General features: G+C 44.6%; 1 protein-coding gene across 3 annotated transcripts in view; it reads left to right on the top strand.

Annotated features, from left to right (window-relative positions):
• LOC124037912 (CMP-N-acetylneuraminate-beta-1,4-galactoside alpha-2,3-sialyltransferase-like) overlaps positions 1 to 24,746 on the top strand; it is a 103,577-nt gene extending 78,831 nt beyond the window's left edge. The window contains exons 10-11 of one of the 3 annotated variants that reach the window (XM_046353158.1): positions 1,204 to 1,350; positions 21,717 to 24,746. In XM_046353158.1, the coding sequence (XP_046209114.1) occupies positions 1,204 to 1,350; positions 21,717 to 21,821 (252 nt within the window). In that variant the 3' untranslated portion in view covers positions 21,822 to 24,746. Of the gene's footprint in view, positions 1 to 1,203; positions 1,351 to 9,219; positions 9,278 to 21,716 lie in introns of those variants that run through there. The other 2 variants (XM_046353157.1, XM_046353159.1) reach the window with 2 other exon arrangements.
• The last annotated feature ends 479 nt before the right edge of the window (positions 24,747 to 25,225 follow it).

The raw sequence follows: 25,225 nt of genomic DNA on the forward strand, positions 1-25,225 counted from the left end.
GCGTTGGGCTGACCGCACCACCCTCTGGAGAGCCCAAAGGTTTCAGAAGGTGCAGTTGCCGTATCAGCATTGATACAGCCCAACAGGATCCTCTCAATGGTACATCTTTAGAAGTTTGTGAGGGTCTTAGAGGCCAAGCCAAATTCCTTCAGTCTCCTGAGCTTGAAGAGGTGCTATTGCACCTTATTCACCACACTTTCTGTATGGATGGAGCATTTCAGGTTGTCACTGATGTGCACGCCGAGGAACTTGAAGCTTTTCACCCACTCCGCTGCGGCCCTGTGGATGTGGACGTGCTCTCTCTGCTGTCTCCTGAAGTCCGCCAGTGCCCTCCCCTTCTCCCTGTATCCTGTCTCGTTGTTGTTGGTATCAAGGACTACAGCTGTCATCTGCAAACTTGATGCTTGAGTTGGAGACATGCTTGGCCACACAGTCATGGGTAAACAATAGAGTACAGGAGGGGGCTGAGCATGCACCTTACACCTCCGATTTTCTTTTTCCCTGAAAGTTCTTTCTTACTGTTCAAGGAATGTTACGGAGAACCCACCTGGCTGTATGGATGGGGACAGCATATCCGGAGAGAGCCATGATTCTGTGAAACAGATGATGTTACTGTCCCTGATGTCTCTCTGGAAGGAGATCCTCGTCCTGAGCTTGTCTACTTTATTGTCCATGGACTAAACCTTAGTGAGTAATATACTTGGAGGCAGTGGATGGTTTGCAAATTAAAGCCCACTCCGTATTCCTCTTCTGCTTTGAGGGCGTCTTGGAGCAGCCCCTGTGATGAGTGGAAATGTTTTTGGGAGATACAAACAAAGGAGCCAATTCAGGAAAGTCAAATTTATGGTTGAAATTATGGTGAGTGACCGAGAAATCTAATATCCAAAAGTTATTTTTGGCTGTAGGTAATAATGCAAGAAATGTTCTGAGCAAATAATTTAAGAAATAACACCAAAAAATGAAATACTGCAAAGTTGGCTAGGAGCTAGGAACTGGATGTCCATGTCTGTCGGCGCCATCTTTTCAAATCTTGACTCAACTGTGACTAAAGTCTTTCAAATAGTTCCATTACTTCTGTTTGGTAACCTTTTTACACTTCTTCTTTGTTACCCCATGTGCTATTGACTTCCAGTAGTTCCAGTAGTCAACTTTACTCACTGTCTTGTTTCAGGGAACATTTGTCTTCTCTTCTGTGTTTTCCAGAATATTCCGACACTGGGGACTGTTGCCATAACAATGGCCCTCCATAACTGTGATGAGGTAGCCGTGGCTGGATTTGGTTATGACATGAGTACCCCCCACGCTCCCCTACACTACTATGAGAAGATCAGGATGGTGGCCATCAAACAGGTACAAGTGACCTGACACTGACAACAGCCATTTGCCCCGTCTACGTATTCTCTGTCGACCCCTTAAAGGGTCACAGTGGGGCCTTGACACACACACACAAACACACACACACGCTTACATACATCATGGAAACATGAAAATAAATATGTAAACTGTTTTGTATACAATGCATTCATCTGACCATGAGGTCACACTGACCTACTGTATAGCAGAAGGTTTGTTAAGATTTCTAGCAGTCCTGTTGAAATAATGGAAGCTGAAAGAGGGGCATGTGTAATGTATGTTGTCAGTCTGATAGTTAACTATGGATGATGGTTGTATCATCCTTACCCAGCAACTAACCTCTCAAATACATGTTCACACACACACATGCACACATTCCACACAGCATCAAAGTGAGAAGAACTGATGGCTTAGTTTGGTGCCAAGGTCAAAATAGCTTCGTTAAGAAAAGCTTTTATAAATATCTTGTAAAACAAGAGGGAGATTTACAGAAAAAATGTACCTGAATATTTAAACCATAATTGGCACGGTAAATGTAAACTATTTCCAATTAAACCTGAGTTCTTTCAAGAGACTTTACTGTGTAGTGAACAGGTGTCTGGTGTATGTTTGGCTATATCTAGAAAGCCTCAGATCTGCTTTCCATGCACTCACTCACCCTGCATAACAAATGGCACCCTATTCCCTAGAGTGCCTACTGTATATAGTGTACTACTTTTGACCAGGGTCCATTGGGAATTGGCTGCCATTTAGGACGCAGACGCAAACTTGTGTGAGCTGAGGTGTTAGTCTCCTAAGTTAGGTTGTGAAAGCCAGAGTTAGGTTTGCCTCATCGCAAACCAGGCTTCCCTAGTACGGGAAGCCTGGGGAAGTTTCATGGCAGAAATCAGCTAAAGATGAGTGTGAATCCAGTGTAAATCACTGACGCCTCACAACACGTCAAACCAATGAAATGCCTTGCTTGGCGGAACTCGAAAGGTGCCCACCAGTTTAGTGCTGTAGGAGCAAATGTACAAGTGGACAAAATGTTCTTAACAAACAAGCATTGGTGACAAAACATTCTAGAACATTTGCAGCACGCTGGTTTTCACAGCATTTCACTGTTATTCAAGATGAGCTAAAGCTGCAGCAAGAGGGGATAAATGGTCTCAAATGCTGGTCATATAAATGTCATTTGTACATTTCTGGAGTGAAATTTGACTGTGCAGGCTAGCATGAGGGACAAGATGTAGCTAGCTACAATGAGTTTTGTTTCGAGAAAAGTCAGCTAACCTTGTAAGGTATAACTAGCTGGCTACCGTTAGCTACTAGCTAGTTTAATTTCTCTCACGATTATAACAACATTTGAATAAAAACAGCATATTATTGATCTAAAGGTTTAGCTGTGACCGAGTATCTAGCTTATACAGGGTGACCTGGGACACCAGGTGGACGCACTTCATTATAAAATAGAACAGAAAACCAGCAGGCTCCGGACCTCGTAGGGTAAGAGTTCAATTACCCCTGGTCTATCTGCTATGGAAACAACTACTTTTACCTTTTTGCAAGTAACATTGCTGAAATGAATTAAATGAACCTCATAATATGTTACCTGTAATGCTCATCTCCTGTAGCCTAATTGTTGTCCTATTCTTTTCATACTGCACCTAAATTACAAGGTTTGAATTTCACTAGACAATTTCATATGTCAGCACTTCAAAGGAATGTACAAAATCTGTTATATGGTTTGTCTCATATACATTGTCTACTGGTATCATTTTAAATTGAGAACATATAGCTCAACAAGTAAACAATGTGTGAGTTTAGCTGTTCTCTGAGTGCTACAGGCCTGTGGCTGCATTGGCCATGCATGCCATATGATAAACTGCTAAATGGGATTCAGATATACTGAGACAGATTGACAATCAAATAAAACAAATTGGAGCTCTTATAACTAGACAAAAAGGAAATGTTCATTTGTGAATACAACACAGAAATAGACACATTAGAGACAGAACCCCTTCCCCTCTGTATTGCAGGATTGTGATATGTTATTAACCAACATTGACACTAGTTCATTTTGAATAATAGTAAAAAAATATATTTACAAGTTTAAAGGTGGCAAAACAAACTATATATAGTGAAGAGAATTGTACCATCTAAACCACTGTGAAATATCCTTTCAATATCCAAAAATATTGTATTTTCAGCTTGAAGTTTGAAGCTGGTGTACAAAACCGAAAGTAAAAGACTCAAATGTAAAACCTATGAAAGGGAAGCATAGAAACTGTGCACATAGAATACATCTACCTCTTCTATAACTCATATTTCTATGTGAAGTTGGCCGGGTCGCCCTTAAAAGTTACATATTGCAGCTTTAAACACTTCTCTTCAAAGAATCAACTCTTCATCACTACAAAATGTACAAATAAATTCATATTTAAAGATTAGACATCTAGGTATCAACAACAATAAATCATTGAGTAGTAACAAGTAGGCTATTATTACTAAAGAATAATTTCAGGTGAGAGAAAAGAAATCAATACCAACGGTGGCAAATCTTGCTCCACTGGTTCCTGATCTACTGAGTGAGCAGACTTCTGTTTCAGCCCAGCAATAGCACACTTGATTATCACCTCATTAGGGTTGATAAGTTGAATCCGGTGTGTTATTGCTAGCCCAGCAATGCAGACCTCCAGCAGGGTTTACCTGCTCCAGTTGTAATAGGTTGATACATTGTGAGTAATATAACGTATACAATGTGTATAACGTGCTAATATAGGTACTGTGGGCCTACACATGTAACTCATGGCATATAGGTAGCCTATCTACAGTATGTTAGCAAATGTTGTACACACAAAATAATGCTGGTATACACAGTTGCTTTATGAGAAGGTGTTAAAGTTCATAGTTAGCCATTGTTCTGTAAACGCAAGATGAAAAGTACCTGGTTTTGGCCCCAAGGGAGAGCAGGTCCGCTGGAGCCATGGCCCAGTGAGACACGGGTGCCGGCCTGCGTAGATGGAAACAGAAAAGTCTGAGCCTTTTGGGTAAAACACTGGGGTAAATCCTGTATGGAAATCTGTCTCTTGGGACATTCATTGGTACCCCTCTCTTCATCTGCGAACACAGGTTTTCATTGATGTACATACCTGAAGACAGAAAACAAAGAAACATGCTTCATTATACTCAAATTAGACAGCACTGAATATTATGTTGCTATTATCTCTCTGTCTTTGCCCCTAGGGACTGGAACATGAGAATCTTTTCATAATGTCCTCCCTGAAAGTTACCTAGCCTATCCAGTAGCCGACACTCTCCCTTTACTGACAGCTGGAGTTGGAATTCCATCGTCTTCCTAATCAAATAAAATGTTATTGGTCATGTACATATATTTTGCCGATGTTATCGTGGGTGTAGCAAAATGCTTATGGCCTCCTGGGACAGCTCCTTTTCTGCCATTCCGAATAAAACCCAACTTTGAGACATGATCAGCAGACCGAGCATACCTCAATTACGAGATGGCTAAAGGTTGCAGACCATGTTTTTCTCCATTGGGAGGACAAAGGTTGTAGACCATTGTTGAATCTTTTAACCATACCACGTGGTTAAACTCTTAGACTATCGATACCGACAGAATAAGAACAAGTCTTTGATATTAATTACTAGTCTGCAGCTAGGAATTAGGTATCATTGAACGCGAAGAACAACAACTGCCGAAACATCCATTCTATACAATCCCCTCTAACCACAACCGTGAGAGAGAGGGAGAGAGACGGACAATTCTACAAAATAAATTAACTTTTCACCAGCGATCAAGACGACACACTGAGCATAAATATATATATTGATTGCAATTGTTCCCGAATGAGTGAGTGTTCATGTGCAAAGGATTAGCATTTCAATTGTTATAATTATAACTTTGTAGTGACTTCTTAGTCGACCCCCACTTCCCCCTTTGTCTAACAAAGCCGCCTTGCCGATTTAGCCCACTCGGGCACATTCTCCTATCATTACATTTACCTTGTTTGTTTGTTTATGCATTTCTGTGAATTACTTAGTTAGTAATAAATAGATTTTTTAAAGACAATTGATGTATGGATGACTCATAGTGAAGACTGGGTTCGTGCAGATAACCAACACTTTTACGACGTTTGGAATGGGACTAACGTGAGGTAAAGTAAATAATTCATTAATTTGAAGACTAATTGATCAGATAAAATATCTGAAAAGTTATTTTAGGAAATTATAACTTTGTAATCTGAATATTTGTCTTTGGTGCCCCGACTTCCTAGTTAATTAGTTATGTTATTAATCAGTTGATCGCGTAGTAACTATTACAGAGAATCTTTGATAAAAACTATCAGTCTTCAGTTAATGATAGGAAAGACACGACAATATGAAGTGGGTAAAACAGTATGTAAACATTATTATAGTGACCAGTGCTCAATGAATACATTATTCACATAAGGCAGCAGTCTCTTAAGGTGCAGGGTTAAGTACCGGGTGGTAGCCGGCTAGTAAAAATGACCAACGTTCAGGGCAGGCTACTGGGCGCAGGCCAGCTAGTGGTCTCTAGCTGATTCGGGCCACAGCCTGTAGATGTTCTGGAGGGCAGGCAGTGTGCCCCCAGTGATTCGTTGGGCTGACCGCACCACCCTCTGGAGAGCCCTGCTGTTGTGGATGGTGCAGTTGCAGTACCAGGTGTTGATACAGTCCGACAGGATGCATTCAGTGGTGCATCTGTAGAAGGGGTCAAGTCAAATTTCTTCAGCCTCCTGAGATTAAAGAGTGAGGTTGAACAGGGATGGACCATTTCAGGTTGTCAGTGATGTACACGGCAAGGAACTTGAAGCTTTTAACTTTAACTGATGTGGATGGGAGCGTGCTCCCTCTGCTGCCTCCTGAATTCCACGGTCAGCTCCTTCATTTTGTTGACGTTGAGAGAGAGATTGTTTTCCTGGTACCACTCCACTAGGGCCCTCACCTCCTCTCTGTAGACGGTGTCGTCATTGCTGGTAATCAGGACTACCATTGATGTGTCGTCTGCAAACTTGATGATTGAGTTGGAAGCGTGCATTGCCACGCAGTCATGGATGAACAGGGAGTACAGGACAGGGCTGATCACGCACCTTTGTGGGGTCCCCATGTTGAGGATCAACGTAGTGGAGATGTTGTTGCCTACCTTCCCCACCTGGGGTCGGCCCGTCAGGAAGTCCAGGACCCAGTGGCACAGGGGTGGGGTCGAGACCTAGGGTCCTGAGCTTCGTGATCAGCTTGGAGGGCACTGTGGTGTTGAAGGCTGAGCTGTAGTCAATTAACACCAATCTTACATATATATTTCTCTTTTCCAGATGTGATAGGGCAGTGCCATGGCGATTGCGTCATCTGTGGATCTGTTGGTGTGGTATGCAAATTGTTGTGGGTCTAGTGTGTCCGGTAAGGTGGAGGTGAAATGATCTTTAACTACCCTCTCAAAGCACTTCATAATGACAGATGTGAGTACTACTGGGCGATAGTAATTCACTTCAGTTACCTTCACTTTCTTGGGTACATGAACAATGGTGGACATCTTGAAGCAATTGGGGACAACAGACTGATAGGGAGAGCTTCAATATGTCGTTATACACTCTGCACATGCTCTGAGGATACGGCTATGGATGCCGTCTGGGCTGGCAGCCCTGCGAGGGTTAACACACTTAACCTGTTAGTCCACTAGGGGCATTATTTTATTTTTGGATAAAAAGACGTGCCCATTTTAAGCGCAATATTTTGTCACGAAAAGATGCTCGACTATGCTTGGAATTGATAGTTTTGGAAAGAAGACACTCTTACGTTTCCAGAACTGCAAAGATTTTCACTGTGAGTGCCTTATAACAAAAGCTTCAGGCAAAACCAAGATGTTTGAGCGACCAGGAAATGAACAGGATTTCTGAAGGTACGTTTTCCATGATCGCCTTATATGGCTGTGAATGCGACAGGAATGAACGGACACTTTCTAGCGTTTCCCCAAGGTGTCTGCAGCATTGTGACGTATTTGTAGGCATATCATTGGAAGATTGACAATAAGAGACTACAATTGCCAAGTGTCCCGCACGGTGTCTGCGTGGAAATTGGTGCGCAAAAGTCAGCTACCAGTATTTTTCCATCCGAATCAGAGAACAAAGAAGGCTTCTAGGACTGCCATTTCAATGAAGAGATATATGACAAAACACCTTGAGGATTGATTCAAACAACGTTTTCCATGTTTCAGTCGATATTATGGAGTTAATTCGGAAAAAAGTTTGACGTGTAGGTGACTGAATTTTCGGTTAGTTTCGGTAGCCAAATGCATAGTAACAAAACGGAACGATGTGTCCTACACAAGAATCTTTTAGGAAAAACTGGACATCTGCTATGTAACTGAGAGTCTCCTCATTGAAACATCTGAAGTTCTTCAAAGGTAAATTATTTTATTTGATCCCTTTGCTGGTTTTTGTGAATATGTTGCGTGCTAAATGCTAACGCTAAATGCTAAGCTAGCTATCACCACACTTACACAAATTATTGATTTTCTCTGGTTCTAAAGCATATTTTGAAAATCTGAGACGACAGGATTGTTAAGAAAAGGATAAGCTTGAGAGCAGGCATATTTATTTCATTTCATTTGCGATTTTTAGAAATCGCTAACGTTGCGTTATGGTAATGAGCTTGAGGCTGTAGTAACGCGACCGCATGCGGGATGGGGCGGACTATGAGGTTAAATGTCTTACTCATGTCAGCCACGTAGAACGAGAGCTCACATTCCTCATGAACGGTGTTGGCCCGTTCCGGGGACAATTTGTTGTCCTTGAAGCGGGTGAAGAAGATGTTTAGCTTGTCCTGGAGCAAGGAGTCGGTGTCAGCGACGTGGCTGGTTTTCCATTTATAATCCGTGATTGTCTGGACTCCCTGCCATATACATCTCGTGTCTGAGCCATTGAATTATGACTGTTCTATTGCCTTACGGAGAGCATAGCTGGACTGTTTGTACTCGTCCATGTTCCCAGTCACCTTGCCGTGGTTAATTGCAGTGGTTTACACTTTTAGTTTTGTCCGAATGCTGCCAATAATTTATATTATTTTATTTGGATTCGTCACAGTGGGAACAACATCCTCTATGCACTTCCTCTATGAATACCGGCTGCCTGTGAGTTTTTTAATACATTTTAAGATTCTTCTGTTGTTTTTTAAAACAATCCATGGTTTTGCACCCCAGTACTTGTCAGACATGCTTTTAAGTTATGAAACCAGTAGGTCCCTCAGGTCCTCTGTCACTGGCCTTTTTACTATCCCAAAGCCTAGGTCCAAGAGGCATGGAGAGGCAGCCTTTAGTTATTATGCTTCTGGAATAGCCTGCTAGAGAACCTGAGGGAGACCGAAACTCTGGACATATGTGGACTGTGGACACATCTTTTTATCTTTTATTTTCCTTAGGGTGCTTTTTAGTTGTTCGGTTTGTGTCATTGTTGTCAGGATTTGGCCAGGGTTGTTCCGGTTTTTGGTCACTAGATGCCCCCATTGTGCATTTTGACCTTTTGTTTTCCCTTGATCCCCATTATTATTTGCACCTGTGCCTCGTTTCCCCTGATTGTATTTAAACCCTTTGTTTTCCTCAGTTCTTTGCTCTGTGTTTGTATGTTAGCACCCAGCCCTAGTACTCTGTCAACTCTTGTTGATTGATTCTGTTTTTGTTCTCTTTGTTCTGTCATTTTGTCATTTATTATCATGTCTTGTTGTGCTCCCCATTCTGTTCGTTTCCCTCTGCTGGTCTTATTGGGTTCTTTCCCTCTTTCTATCCCTCTCTCTCCCCCTCCCCTCTCACTCTCTCGCTCTCTCTTCTCTCTATCGTTCCGTTCCTGCTCCCAGCTGTTCCTATTCCCCTAATCATCATTTAGTCTTCCCACACCTGTTCCCGATCCTTTCCTGATTAGAGTCCCTATTTATTCCTTTGTGTTCCGTTCCTGTCCCGTCGGTTCCTTGTTTAGTATTCACCATGCTGTGATTGCGTGTCAACTGTTTTTTGTGATTGTGATCGCCCTGTCCTGTCGTGTTTTTGCCTTCATCAGATGTTTGTCTCTGTCTACTGGAAGTCTGTGGCCGCTTCTCCAGTTATTTACAGACTAGAGGATTTCTGTTTTCCCTGTTTGGACTTAAATAAACTCTGTTTCTGTTAAGTCGCTTTTGGGTCCTCTTTCACCTGCATGACAGTTTGTTTGTTTTTTGAGACTTTTTGTGCTATACCTTCCACCTTGTGGATTTACCTTTTTTGTCTTACCTTTACCTTTGTTCTTGTGGAATTCCTTTTGAGGTTGTGGAGTTACATGTTTTCCTGAAGAACTTCACTTTTTACTTCATTAAATACACCATCTCAAGTACTGCTGTGTCTGCCTCATCTTCTGGGTTCTGCCGACTATTCGTGGCTCATTTGGTTAAGTGACTGTTTCTCACTCTGGAGAACCGGGTTCGTAACCGGGTCCTGACAGAAACACAGAGCCAATATGAACCCAGAGGCAGCCAGTTCCCAGGACCTTGTTGGCATGCTGTCCCACCACCAGGAGACTGTCCAACGCCACGAAGCCGCCCTGGTTCAGCAAGAGGCCTTAATGGCTAGACATTCTCATCTTCTGTCGGAGATGCTGACTTCCATAAAGCAGATATCTGATCGACTTACCCCGGCAACAGTTCCCGTCCCAGTACCTCAGATTCACGTACCCATGGCAGTTAACCCGCTGAACCTCGTCTTCCACCTCCACAACGGTTCTCAGGTGATCCAAGTGCTTGTAAAGGGTTTCTCACCCAATGTTCTCTCTGCTTCGAGCTGCAACCCTCGTCGTTCCCCACCGACCGGTCTAAGATCGCATATATCATCACCCTGCTGTCGGAAAAAGCCCTGGCCTGGGATACTGCTGTGTGGGATGCCCATAGTTCCTGCTGTGCCAGCTACTCTGCCTTTGCTGAGGAATTCAAACGAGTGTTTCAAGGCCCAAGCAGGTTCTGACTCAGCCAAACAGCTCCTGACTCTCCACCAAGGTCGGCGCAGCGTGACGGACTATGCCATCCAGTTCCGCACGGTGGCAGCAGCGAGTGGCTGGAACAACGAGGCGCTCACGGTGTGCTTTCTGAAAGGCCTTTCCGACACTATCCAAGATGAACTGGCCACTCAGGAACCATCGGACAATCTCGAGTCCCTGATCAAGTTGGCCTCACGCATTGACCAGCGTCTGAGAGAGAGAGAACTCAACCGTAGACCTCTAGCCCCTATCAGTCCCAGCTCCGAGTCCCCACCTTTATCCTCGCTGGCTCCACCGGAACCCATGCAGATTGGACGCATCTCCCAGGCTGAGAGAGACCGCCGGATGAGGGAGTGACGCTGTCTATATTGCGGCAAACCGGGCCATTTCCGTTCCACGTGTCCCGGGCTCCAGGGAAACGCTCTGTCCCGTACAGACCGGGGGGAACTGTAACGGGAAACATAACCTCCTCCCATCCGTCCAACTCCCGTCTGCTCATTCCAGTCACCCTTTCCTGGGACAACCACAAGCTTCACCTTCAAGCCTTGGTAGACTCTGGAGCCGCAGGTAACTTCATGGATGGTGTCTGGGCGAAGGAGAATGGCGTTCCCTCTGAACCTCTAAGTGACCCCATGAGGGTTACTACATTGGATGGAAGCCCTTTGGGATCTGGACTTGTCACTCATGTCACTACCTCCTTGCGACTTTCAGTTTCACAACACCAGGAATTGATGAACTTTCATTTGATCTCCTGTTCCGAGTTCCCTCTCGTCCTCGGATACCCCTGGCTTCACAGCCATAACCCTCACATCGACTGGTCTGTGGGCACTATCAAGCAGTGGGGTCCTACGTGCCAAGCTACTTGTATTTTCCTGAATTCCCCGAGTTCTACTCCCGAGTCTTTAGAATCCATCGACCTGACCCGAGTTCCCGAGTGTTACCATGACCTCAAACTGGTATACAACAGAGGGCAAACAGAGGGCCACCATGCTACCACCCCATAGACCTTATGATTGCCCCATCGAACTGTTTCCGGGCACTTGCCCCCCCAGGGGTTGGATCTTTTCCCTATCTCCACCCGAACGAGCTGCTATGGATACCTACATCAAGGACGCTCTGGAAGCAGGCCTCATGCGTCCATACACCTCCCCGGCGGGAGCAGGGTTTTTCTTTGTGGCCAAGAAAGACGGTGGATTACGTCCTTGCATCGACTATCGGGGACTCAATGCCATAACCGTCCGTAACCGTTACCCGCTACCCCTTATGGCCAGAGCCTTCGAGCTGCTCCAGGAAGCAGTTGTTTTCACTAAGCTTGACCTGCGGAACGCATACCATCTTGTGTGGATCAGACCTGGTGACGAGTGGAAGACCGCTTTCAACACGCCTACTGGTCACTATGAATACTTGGTGATGCCCTTCGGCCTGACCAAAGCCCCAGCGGTGTTCCAAGCGCTCATAAATTATGTGCTTAGGGATATGCTTAACATATTTGTGTTTGTTTACTTGGATGACATCCTCATCTTTTCGAGCTCTCTTCAAGAACACACTAAGCATGTCAGACAAGTACTCAAACGCCTCCTAGACAGCCATCTGTACGTTAAGCCGGAAAAATGTGAATTCCATTCATCCCGAGTACAATTCTTGGGATTTGTAGTGGAACCCGGTCGAGTCCAAATGGACCCCAGGAAGGTAGGGGCGGTAGCGAATTGGCCCACCCCCAAATCCGTTAAGGAAGTTCAGCGTTTCCTGGGCTTCACTAACTTTTACCGCAAGTTCATCAAGAACTTCAGCTTGGTGGCAGCCCATCTCTCAGCTTTAACCAAGGGTGGCAATGCAAGGTTTTTGTGGGGAAGAGAAGCTGAGACGGCCTTCCAAAGACTCAAGCAGCGCGTCCTCTCTGCTCCCATCCTGATACTACCGACTACGGATGAACCGTTTGTGGTGGAGGTAGACGCCTCAGAGGTTGGTGTTGGAGCTGTCCTGTCTCAGAGGGGTGAAGACAAGAAGCTTCATCCGTGCGCTTTCTTCTCACACCGGCTTACCCCGGCTGAGAGGAACTACGATGTGGGGGATCGTGAACTCCTAGCGGTTAAGATGGCATTGAAGGAATGGAGACACTGGCTCGAAGGGGGCTTCTCACCCGTTTCAAGTGCTTACGGACCACAAAAATCTGGAGTATATCCAGCAGGCGAAGCGGTTGAACTCTAGACAAGCTAGATGGTCTCTTTTCTTCAATCGATTCCAGTTTATCCTCACCTATCGGCCCGGGTCGAAGAACCTCAAACCGGATGCCCTGTCCCGAGTCTACGCTCCTGCCATTCGAGATGACACGGACATGCCTGTCCTTCCTGCTGCTAAGATCGTGGCTCCGATCTCGTGGCATGTTGAGGATACCGTGAGACGAGCTCAAGCTATTGAACCGGACCCGAAAGGAGGTCCTGCCAATCGGTTGTTTGTCCCCAAGGCAGTGAGGACTCAGGTCCTTCTGTGGGGGCACTCCTCTCGCCTCACCTGTCACCCGGGCGTAGGTCGCACCTTGGACTTCATCCAGCGTAAGTTCTGGTGGCCTACCATAAGAGAAGACGTTGCCACTTTCGTCAATGCCTGCCCTGTGTGCTGCCAGGGCAAATCTTCTCACCTCCGCCCGCAAGGACTCCTTCACCCTTTACCTGTTCCCCACAGACCCTGGTCCCATATCTCGTTGGACTTTATTACTGACCTTCCTCCATCGCATGGCAATACTACTATCCTAGTCATTATTGACAGGTTTTCTAAGGCGGCCAGGTTCGTCCCTCTGACTAAGTTACCTTCTACCAAGGAAACGGCTGAGTTGGTAATTAATCATGTGTTCCGAGTCTTCGGCATTCCTCAAGATATGGTTTCTGACAGAGGTCCCCAGTTCGCCTCTAGGTTTTGGAAGGCCTTCTGCCAACTCATGGGGGCTTCTGCCAGTCTATCTTCAGGGTACCATCCGGAGTCCAACGGCCAAACTGAGAGGATGAATCAAGAGCTGGAAACCACCCTCCGATGTATGACTCGTAACAACCCGTCCACATGGTCGTCCTTCATTATTTGGGCCGAATACGCGCACAACACCTTGTGCTCCTCCTCCACTGGTATGTCCCCACACGAGTGTCAGTTTGGCTATGCCCCTCCATTGTTCCCGGACCAGGAGGAAGAAGTCAGAGTGCCTTCAGCCTTGAAGTTCATCAGACGCTGTCGGCTTATGTGGAGGAAGACCCGTCTTAATCTTATGCGTTCCTCACAGAGGTACCAACAACAAGCCAACAGACGTCGCCGTCCCGGGCCTACCCTGCGCCCCGGCCAGAGAGTCTGGCTCTCCACAAGAGACTTACCACTACGGGTGGAGTCTCGCAAGCTGTCCCAAAAATACATCGGTCCCTTTAAGGTTGCCAGGAGAGTTAACCCAGTTTCTTATCGCCTACACGTACCCAGATCCCTTAAAATTAATCCCACGTTTCACATTTCCTTATTAAAACCTGTTGTTTTTTCTCCCCTTGTCCCGGCAGACAGACCTCCCCCTCCGCCTCGTGTCATTGGAGGCCAGCCGGCTTATACCGTCCATCGGATACTGGATTCCCGCCGGGTGCAGCGGTCCTGGCAGTATCTGGTGGACTGGGAAGGCTACGGTCCCGAGGAGCGCTCCTGGGTTCCTGCCAAAGACATACTGGACCCTGACCTCATTCGTCAGTTCAGGGCCCTCCACCCTGAGAGAGCTGGTAGGAACGTCAGGAGCCGTTCCTAGGGGGGGGGATTCTGTCAGGATTTGGCCAGGGTTGTTCCGGTTTTTGGACACTAGATGCCCCCATTGTGCCTTTTGACCTTTTGTTTTCCCTTGATCCCCATTATTATTTGCACCTGTGCCTCGTTTCCCCTGATTGTATTTAAACCCTTTGTTTTCCTCAGTTCTTTGCTCTGTGTTTGAATGTTAGCACCCAGCCCTAGTACTCTGTGAACTCTTGTTGATCCCGGTGGACTCTCTTGTGGAATTCTGTTTTTTTGTTCTTGTTTGTTTGTTTTTGAGTATCTTTTGAGGCTTTTTGTGCTATACCTTCCACCTTGTGGATTTACCTTTTTTGTCTTGGAGGATTACCTTTGTTCTTGTGGAATTCCTTTTGAGGTTGTGGAGTTACATGTTTTCCTGAAGAACTTCACTTTTTACTTCATTAAATGCACCATCTCAAGTACTGCTGTGTCTGCCTCATCTTCTGGGTTCTGCCGACTATTCGTGGCTCAGTTGGTTAAGTGACTGTTTCTCACTCCGGAGACCCGGGTTCGTAACCGGGTCCTGACAATTGTGTTACGCCTGCTCCCGCTCCTCCTCTCTGGTGCCAGGCTTCCTATAATTACGCGCACCTGTCACCATCATTAACTGTATAACTTTTAACTAACTGTATAGCTAACTGTATAGCTTTTACGTTGTCTGCCATGTCCAAGAGCCTGTGGTCTATCAGCCTAGCATGCTATCCTGCCTCTGTATATACTGTCCTGTACTACTAGCCTGTTATTGCCTAACCTAGTGTGCTACATGTATATTGTCATATTGTGTGCTACATTATCTGGGTCTTACTAGCCTCTCTGTGTAGCCAATATTGCTGACGTACTAGTACTGCTCATGCTACTGCTATTCCTTTGTACATCCTGTAGCCTGTTCTGTTCATTGTGTGCTATTAGCCAATATATTGCTTGCCACTTTACAATGATGCAGTTATTAGCACTGCTATTACTACGGTAGCATTACAATTACATTGTTATTACTGCCTTTGTAGCTATCACAGTTGTACATTGTCTGATTCTTTCTCTCTTGTCTTTTCCTAGACAACCACTATCCCTTTCACTACTACCATCAGTCCAATTTCTATCTGTGTGTGTATGTGTGCCTGTCTGTCTTGAATGTGGAATAAAGTGTGTTCTGTACATCTGTCTCCTACTTGTCATTATCTGCCTTCTACCAGAGGACAGTTGTACCAACATGTTAAAGCAGCACCTCTATTGGAGTCCACCGCCAGTTAGTGCTACTCTTTTTCACTTTAGAATCCCTCAGTGCAGAAGGGTTCCAAAAGGCATCTTTGGTGGTCCCCATAGGAGAACCCTTTTGTGGAAAGGGTCCTACCTGAAACCAAAAATGGTTCTTTAAATGGTTCTCCTACGGGGACAGCAGAAGTACACATTTAAGTTCTAGATAGTACCTTTATTTCTAAGTGTGTTGACAGGGTTAGGTTGTGAAAGGGTTAGTTTGTAAAGGGTCAGGTTCTGAAAGAGTTAGTTTGTAAAGGGTTAGGTTCTGAAAGAGTTAGTTTGTAAAGGGTTAGTTTGTAAAGGGTTAGGTTGTGAAAGGGTAAAGTTGTGAAAGGTGTCACGCCTTGGTCATTGTATTTTGTGTTTTTGTTATATGTTTGGGTAGGCCAGGGTGTGACATGGGTTTATATGTTGTGTTTCGTATTGGGGTTTGTATTATTTGGGATCGCGCCTGATTAGGGGTGTGGTATAGGCTTGGCTGCCTGAGGCGATTCTCAATTAGAGTCAGGTGCTTATCGTTGTCTCTGATTGGGAACCGTATTTAGGTAGCCTGAGTTCGCTTTGTATTTCGTGGGTGTTTGTACCTAACTCTGTGTTGTAGTCACCAGATAGGCTGTAAATAGTTTCACGTTCCGTTCTGTTGTTTTTGTATTTAGTTTCAGTTATTTCATGTACCTCGTATTTTCTTTCATTAAAGTCATGAGTAACCTACACGCTGCATTTCGGTCCGACTCTCTTCTTTCAACAGACGAACGCCGTTACAAAAGGGTCACCTTATGAAAGAGTTAGGTTGATCTGAAAGAGACAAAAAGACAACGTTGCGGGGGATCCCTTTGATGATGAGTCATACAGGTCACTGACTGTGTTGCTATGTTCTCTGAACCCTTAGTTATTGGAACATACCAGTAACATCCACCCATCCATCTGCCCACTCAAAGTCCAAAGCTATGAACCTTACAGCCAGCCGGTGATTATGTGTTAGCATTCCCTGCTAAGCGTGTGTCCCTGTCTCCCCTGCCCACCAACATCCTGTCTGTTTAGCTTTGATAGTTTACTTCTCCCCAGTGGAAGTTTACACAAACCTTTCTGTCATTATTTAATACCCAAGAGTCTCGTGGTTACTCTCTTATATTCATAATTTTACTTCCCAATTCCCACCACCACATGAGAGGCGAGATGTGGAGTAGGATGTGTAAAGAAAGTCAAGTGCATAGGAGCCTGTGGGTGCTGAGTTCTAAAGAGGAGACACTACCACAAGCACCACAGTGACTGTGTCCCAAATGGCACCCTATTCCCTTAATAGTGCACAACTTTAGACCATAGCCCTAAAAAAAGTAGTGCACTATAGGGAATAGGGACACAGACAGACACTAAGGACACAGACAAACACAAGTCCCTGTGTCTACGGGGGCCATCTGATCTGCTGGTTAAGTACACAGCACTCTGCCTGGTCATATATCACTCTTTACTGAGGGATGTCAGAGCCCAGAGTGGCTGCTCTGGTCCCTCCATGGCTGACATGCAATCACCTTCAGCACACAAACACACACACACAACTCCGCAACTATTAATTCCCGGACGCTAATAAGAAATCCCGCTACGCCTTTGGACAATCCATCAAACAGGCAAAACATCAATTCAGGACTAAGATCGAATCCTTCTACACCGGCTCTGATGCTCGTCGGATATAGCAGGGCTTGCAAACTATCACAGGGAAACCCATCTGAGAGCTGCCCAGTGATGGGAGGCTTCCAGATGAGTTAAATGCCTTCTATGCTCGCTTCGAGGCAAACAACACTGAAGCATGTGTGAGAGCCCCAGCTGTTCAGGACAATTGTATGATCATGCTCCCCGTAACCGTTGTGAGTGAGACCTTTAAACAGGTTAACATTCACAAGGCCACAGGGCCAGATGGATTACCAGGACACGTACTCGGAGTATGCGCTGACCAGCTTTTTTTTGTATATATAGTGTATGTGAACATCCCTTTGAATTAGTGGATTCGGCTCTTTCAGCCACACTTGTTGCTGACAAGTCTATAAAACCAAGCACACGGCCATGCAACCACCATAGACAAACATTTGCAGTAGAATGGCATTACTGAAGAGCTCAGTTAATTTTTAAAAATGTCACCGTTATAGGATGCCACCTTTCCAACAAGTCAGTTCATCAAATGTCTGCCTTGCTCGAGCTGCCCCAGTCAACTGTAAGTGCTGTTCTTGTCAAGTGGAAATGTCTAGGAGCAACAACGGCTCAGCTGTGAAGTGGTAGTCCATATAAGCTGACAGAACAGGACCGCAGAGTGCTGAAGCATGTAAGTGCTTAAAACTTGTCAGTCCTCGGTTGCAACACTCACTACCAAGTTCCAAACTTCTTCTGGAAGCAAAGGCAGCACAATAACTGTTCATCGGGAGCTGAATAAAATGGGTTTCCATGGCCGAGCAGCCGCACACAAGCCTAAGATCACCATGTGCAATGCCAAGCGTCAGCTTGAGTGGTTATAAAGCTAGCTGCCAATTGGACTCTGGAGTTGTGGAAATGCGTTCTCTGGAGTGATGAATCACGCTCTACCATCTGGCAGTTGGACGGACGAAGCTGGGTTTGGTGGAGGGAAATCTTAACGCTACAGCATACAATGACATTCTAGACGGTTTTGTGCTTCCAACTTTGTGGCAACAGTTTGGGGAAGGCCCTTTCCTGTTTCAGCAAGACAATGCGCCTGTGCACAAAAAGAGGTCCATACAGAAATGGTTTGTCGAGATCGTAGTAGAAGAACTTGACTGGCTTGCACAAAGCCCTGACGTCAACCCCATTGAACACCTTTGGAATTAATTGGAATGCCAACTGCGAGCTAGGCCTCATCACCCCAAAATCAGTGCCCGACCTCACTAATGCTCTTGTGGCTGAATGGAAGTGAGTCCCTGCAGCAATATTCCAACATCTAGTGGAAAGTCTTCCCAAAGGAGTGGAGGCTGTTATAACTGCAAAAGGGGGGGGGGTACCAGCTCCATATTAATGCCCATGACTTTGGAATGAGATGTTCTATGGGCAGTTGTCCACATACTTTTGGTCATGTAGTTTACCTACATTTTTTAAGCAAATCACCATAGTCCCTGTGCCTTTAGAATGCCAAGGTAACCTGTCTAAATGACTATTTCCCCATAGCATTTACTTCTGTAGCCATGAAATGCTTTATAAGGCTAGTCATGGCTCACATCAACATCATCATCCCAGAAACCCTGGACCCACTGAAATTCGCATACCGCCCCAACAGATCAACAGATGACACAATCTCTATTGCACTCCACATTGCCCATTCCCACCTGGACAAAATCAACACATACGTGAGAATGCTGTTCATTGATTACAGCTCAGCATTCAACAACATAGTGCCCTCCAAGCTCATCGCTAAGCAAAGGAATCTGGGACTGAACATCTCATTCTGCAACTGTATCCTGGACTTCCTGACGGGCCGCCCCTGGTTGGTGAGGGAGGCCCTTCAGGGGTGCGTGTTGATTCCCCTTGTGTAGTCCCTGTTCACCCAAACTGCGTGGCCGTGCATTACTCCAACACCGCAATTAAGCTTGCCGACAACACGAAGGTGATAGGCCTGATCACTAAGCCTAATGACACAGCCTATCGCAAGGAGGTCAGAAACCTGGCAGACCACTCCCTCAATATGGGCAAGACAAATAAGCTTTTCGTGGACTACAAGAAATGGAGGGCTGAACACGCCCCCATTCACATCGAAGGGGCTGTAGTGGAGTGTTCACATCACTAAGGACCTATCATCATCCAAACACACCAACACAGTCATGATGAGGGCACGACAATGCCAGGACCTCTATACCAGGCAGTGTCAGAGCAAGGCCCTAAAAATTGTCAAAGACTCCAGCCACCCAAGTCATAGACTGTTCTGTCTGCTACCGCATGGCAAGCGATACCGGAGCACCAAGTCTGGGATCAAAAGGTACCTGAACAGCTTCTAACCCCAAGCCATAAGACTGATGGTTACCTGGACTATTTACATTGATCCCCTTTATTATTTAATTATTTATCTTAATATTTATCTTAATTGTTTTGCACTTGTTTTGCACTGACACCCCTGCACTGGCTCTATGCCCACTCACTAGACTCTACCCACACATTCCCACTACACTAACACTACACACACACACACACACACACACACACACACACACACACACACACACACACACACACACACACACACACACACACACACACACACACACACACACACACACACACACACACACACACACACACACTACATACTCTCACACACACTTGCATATTGATGCCACACATAGACCCACTTTCACAATCTTCACATACGCTGCTGCTAGTCTGTTTAATATATATCCTGATTGCCTAGTCACTTTTACCCCTACCTACATGTACATTACCGTTCAAATGTTTGGGGTCACTTTGAAATGCCCTTGTTTTTGAAAGAAAAGCCCATTTTTGGTCCATTAAAATAATATCAAATTGATCAGAAATACAGTGTAGACATTGTTAATGTTGTAAATGACTATTGTAGCTGGAAACCGCTGATTTTTTAAATGGAATATCTACATAGGCGGACAGAGGCCCATTATCAGCAACCATCACTCCTGTGTTCCAATGGCATATTGTGTTAGCTAATCCAAGTTTATATTTTTAAAAGGCTAATTGATCATTACAAAACCATTTTTCAATTATGTTAGCACAGCTGAAAACTATTGTACTGATTAAAGAAGCAATAAAACTGGCCTTCTTTAGACTAGTTAAGTGTCTGAAGCATCAGTATTTGTAGGTTCGAATACAGGCTCAAAATGGCCAAAAACAAATAACTTTCTGAAACTGATCAGTCTATTCTTGTTCCGAGAAATGAATGCTAGTCCAATGCGTGAAATTGCCAAGAAACGGAAGATCTCGTACAACACTGTGTACTACTCAATTCACAGAACAGTGCAAACTGACTCTAACCAGAATAGAAAGAGGAGTGGGAGGCCCCGGTGCACAACTGAGCAAGAGGACAAGTACATTAGAGTGTCTAGTTTGAGAAACAGGCTACTCACAAGTCCTCAACTGGCAGCTTGTGGTAGTACATTATTCTCTCTGTGGGTGACCCAGGGCCCGTGTGAAGCTGTCATTCCAAGATGAACGCTGGGCCTCACACTCAAAGACCTTTGGGTCTGTGCCTGTAGAACCGCTCAGTCCAACAGGCTATCCTGCCTCTGAATGGAGCAAACAAACACAGCTATGTACTGAACAGCTAAGACTGTTCAAACACTTATCATATGCTCTTTCTAATGATACCTAAAGGATTCACTGCATTATTAGAAAAAAAGGTAATATCTTGAACCGAAAGGGATTCTTAGTCTGCCCTCATACCCTTTGAATAACACTTTTTGGTTCCCAGTAGATCTCTTTTGTTTCCAGGTAGAACCCTTTTGGGTTCCATGTAAAACCCTTTCTACGGAGAGTTCTACACGGAACCCAAAAGGGTTGTACCTGGAACCCAAACGGGTTCTACCTGGAATCAAAAAGGGTGATATTTTAGACCAGACACACGATAGCTATTGCCTTTCAACTGTTTGATAACAGCTATTGGTTTCAGTAGAGGCAAGTATGGGATAGGTTGTTCCTGTAAAGGATGTGGTCGTGGTTAGTAAAAGGTTTTGAACATGCCTGCAATGACACTAGTTTTCCCACCATCATTTACCGTCACGTACCGGCATCTCCATCAGATCTTTCACTATGGACATGGCTGTTTTGAGCTGTGAATGGTTTTCGCATTTAGCTCGTGGAGTCATAATAATAAATCAGTTCTATTTCTCTCTCTTATCTTTTGCATCCAACAGCCCACTGTAAAAAAATGGTTTAGCCACAATGTTTAGTGAACCACATTGTACAGTCATGTGGTGTTGTCTCTCTCTCATCCGCTGTATTTAAGGTGCAGCTCCGTAAGTGTAGAAAGCTCCTTTTAAAAAGACACAATAGTGTCCCTGTCAACCTCAATGGTCTGTTTACTTTCGGTCTGCTATTGTACCTCTCGCCTTTGCCTCCACTGAGAAAATCTCTGTGATCAAAAGTCGAAAGTAAAGTAGTAGTATGTGGATGCAACAGCTTTGTCATCCTCCCTGCCTCCATTTTCAAAGAATGTTACTTTTTACGTCCATCCCCTGTAAAGTACCTAATTGTTTCCTCTGCATCTCCTGTCCTCTACCCCCTTGTCCTTTCTGTCTCTCCATCTTCCCTCTCTCCCCACCTATCCTCTCCTCCCTCCCTGTCTCCTGTTCGCAGTCCTGGACTCATAACATTTCTAAAGAGAAGGAGTTCCTGATTAAGCTGGTGAAGGCCGGGGTTATACAGGACTTGACCCATGGGATCTGTGGCTCAGGGTGCTGATGACAACATCCAGCCAATCCCAGATCGCAGAGAGATATGGAGGAGAAACACAGGGGCATCATTGTGACGTCCTGCTCTGTTCCCCTTAACCTAACCTTCACCGCTGGCTGAGGCATACTGTTGTCAGGACAGAAGGCTGGTGAAGGGTTCTGAAGCGTTCCTATCTCTGACAGAAGATAACTGTGGTAGATGGCATCTTCACTGGACTTCATTGGAGAGATACACAACAACTCTAGAATACTCTAGAACAAAGGGAACTTGAACTCTGTTGAACGCGGAGTTATACTATTCTATTTTATGATTTGCTGCAGTGTGATAATAGTTTGAAGTTTTATTAGTCATATGTATGGGATAAACATGGTATACCGTCCAACTAAATGCTTACTTGCAAGTTCTTTCTCGACAATGCAACAACAATAATAAATAATAAATTATAAGAATATGAACATAAAGTAAATGGCTCAGTTGAATAGAATTTTTTTTTTGTATAAGTATAATACAGGAAGGCACAATTTATAGTCCAGTATTTATCTGTGGGTTTTGGGCAGGAGGGGATTTGGGGGCAAGTGTTTAAATTGTGCAGTATTTAGCAATCGCAATATGTCTGGAAGCAGCATTTGTAATGTGTGTGTGCGTGTGTGCATGTGTGTGTGTGTGCCTGTGTGCTAAGGTGCCGAGAATCAGAGAAGGTGGTCAGTCAAGTTCAAATGTTCAGTAGTCTGATGGCTGGTAGATACAAATTGTCACTGAGCCTTTTGGTATCAGACCTCATGCTCCGATACCGTCTGCCTGACGGTAAGGGAGTAAACAACTTGTGTGCGGGGGTCCTTGATGATGCTTGGAGCTTTCCTCAGGCACCATTTCGAGTAAATGTCCTAGATGGGTCGGAGCACGGTCCCAGTGATGTGGTGGGCCGTCTTCACCACTCGCTGGAGGGCCTTGTGGGCGTGAATGGAGCGATTCCTGTACCAGGCCGTAATGCAACCGGTCAGGGCACTCTCGATGGTGCATCGGTAGTATTTGGAGAGGACCCGGGGTGACATGCCAAATTTCTTCAGTCGCCTTAGGAATTACAGACGCTGACAAGAGTGGTGGTGTTGTTGGTCCATGACAAGTGATGTGGACACCGAGGAACTTAAAACTGCTGACTCAATACAGTATTATGAAAAGATGGACCGATAATATCTTTGGAGGAGGAAGAAGTGCATACCTCTGCTCATACAGTATACTTGAATATATTCAGTCACTACATACGCATCGCAGAAACTGCTGTTACTGTTCTTAAACTGTTATTTATTTTAATATCTCGTAATGGCTGCGGTGCCCTCTTTATCTGGGCTTCGTCATTATAGGATGGTTGGCGCCGGGTTAGCAAATAATGCACATACGTATTCTGTTCTACTGTATCAGGAAGCAGAGATGCTCAACTTCCTTCCTTCCCACCTTTTATGATGTATTACAATGATTTACCTTTAGAGATTACTTTGTTCTACTCTGTCTTTTTTTTCAACGCAAAGAAGATGAGTGAACAATCAATCCCCTCACTAGATAAACATATATTATTTGTAAGAGCCTATATTTTATTTTACTGTTCTCTGTGAGAAACACTGGGCTTTGTGTGATCTTCCCAAACACTGAACTGTCCTGGATCACGTTTCACACTGTTACTCTGGTTTTAATGCTGTTATCTTGACACCCAATTACAGGGCTCTCCAACTCTGTTCCTGGGGAGCTACCATCCTGTAAGTTTTCGCTCTAACACTAATTTAGTACACCTGATTCTAATAATTTGCTGGCTGATAAACTGAATTAGGTTAGTTGGAGAAACAAACAAACAGGAGGGTGGCTCTCCAGGAACAGGTTTGGAGACCCCTGCCCTATTGCCTATGTACTGTACTACTTTTGGCCCGGAGCCTATACATCATTAAACAGACAATCTTATCCAGTCCGACTTACAGGAGCAATTAGGGTTAAGTGCCTTGCTCAAAGGCACAATTTTTATCTAGTTGGCTAGGGGATTCGACCTGAATGCTCTTAACTGCTAGGCTACCTGCAGCCCTTTAGGGAATAGGGTGTCATTTGGGATGCATCCTTTATGTCAGGCCTCTGCATGGCCCGCAAACATACTCTGTTACTACTGACTACTGTCAGTTGTTGTATAAACATTATAATTTCTTTGTTTTTGCCCAAATTCATTGACATTTTTTAAGAAATAATATGTGGTGTCTTAACTGCCATTTTCAGATCAATTACATATTGTCTTATTTTCTACCTTTTTGGTAGAGTAAAATACATTACAGTAAAATGGATTACAGTAATTTACTGGAAGAAAGTGGCCAATAATTTACTGTAATTAATTTGACAGTACAGCTACTGTAATCTATTTTACGGTAATGCATTTTACGCTACCAAAAATGTTACTGTAATCTGAATTACAGTATATTACTGGAATTACCCATGCAGCGACATATTACGCAGTGTTCTTTGCAAGTTCTCATTTTGATATTTACATTTTGGTCATTTAGCGTGTGCTCTTGTCCTCAAGCCCTTAAACAACAATGCAGTTCAAGGAATGGAGTTTTAAAAATATTTACTAAATCAACTAAAGTAAAAAATGTAATAAAAAGTTACACAATAAAATAACAATACCGGGGTTATAGTCTTTGGAAGGCCCTTTTGTTTGACCTGAGAAAATGCTTCAGATTCATGCAGGAGACATCTCTATACAGCACTGCATTTGCTGCATTAACGGAGGTGAATACTTTCAACAACAGTGTTCAATACCACATTGTAGATCTTGATTTTGTAATCCATGTCTGCATTAGTAATGGGCTCATCTTCTGCCAACTCACCTGGCTTTCTCTTCTTTTTTTGTTCTCTTCTCTGGGAGAGCAGTCTGTGCTTCGGCATCACAGTCCTGCTACTCCTCCAGAATGCCATTGGCCCACTCAACGAAGTCGTCTGCTGCCCTCTTCAAACCCTCAAAGTCTTGTCACACTTTCTCAGGTTATCCTCCATTCCCATAACCAAGTGCTGTGCTGTTACAATATCCATGCCACTTGTTTGCAAGTATTTAGATAGAGGGGATGTCTGCTCAAAGATCCTGAGAAAAACCTCAGCTGTAAGTATGGTTTCATACTTTGGGAGAGCATCCTTGTACCCTTGGGCCTTGCAGGTTTTATTGTTACATTATTTTCCATTATTTCCATAGTGATGACCACATCCGTGTAAAGTGCATGGTCAGGCTTTGCAAAGCTTCCAAATACTTTCCTCAAGCCCTTGTCTTTGGCCCACCAGCGTGTTTCATCAATTTACATCAAGCTGTCTGTGTCTCCTGTCCTCACTGGTTTCCTCCCATAGCTTCATGCGCTTGTAGGAATCTCGAACGAACACTACAATGTCAT

The sequence above is a fragment of the Oncorhynchus gorbuscha genome, linkage group LG06, assembly GCF_021184085.1.
Source record: "Oncorhynchus gorbuscha isolate QuinsamMale2020 ecotype Even-year linkage group LG06, OgorEven_v1.0, whole genome shotgun sequence".
NCBI lineage: Eukaryota > Metazoa > Chordata > Actinopteri > Salmoniformes > Salmonidae > Oncorhynchus > Oncorhynchus gorbuscha.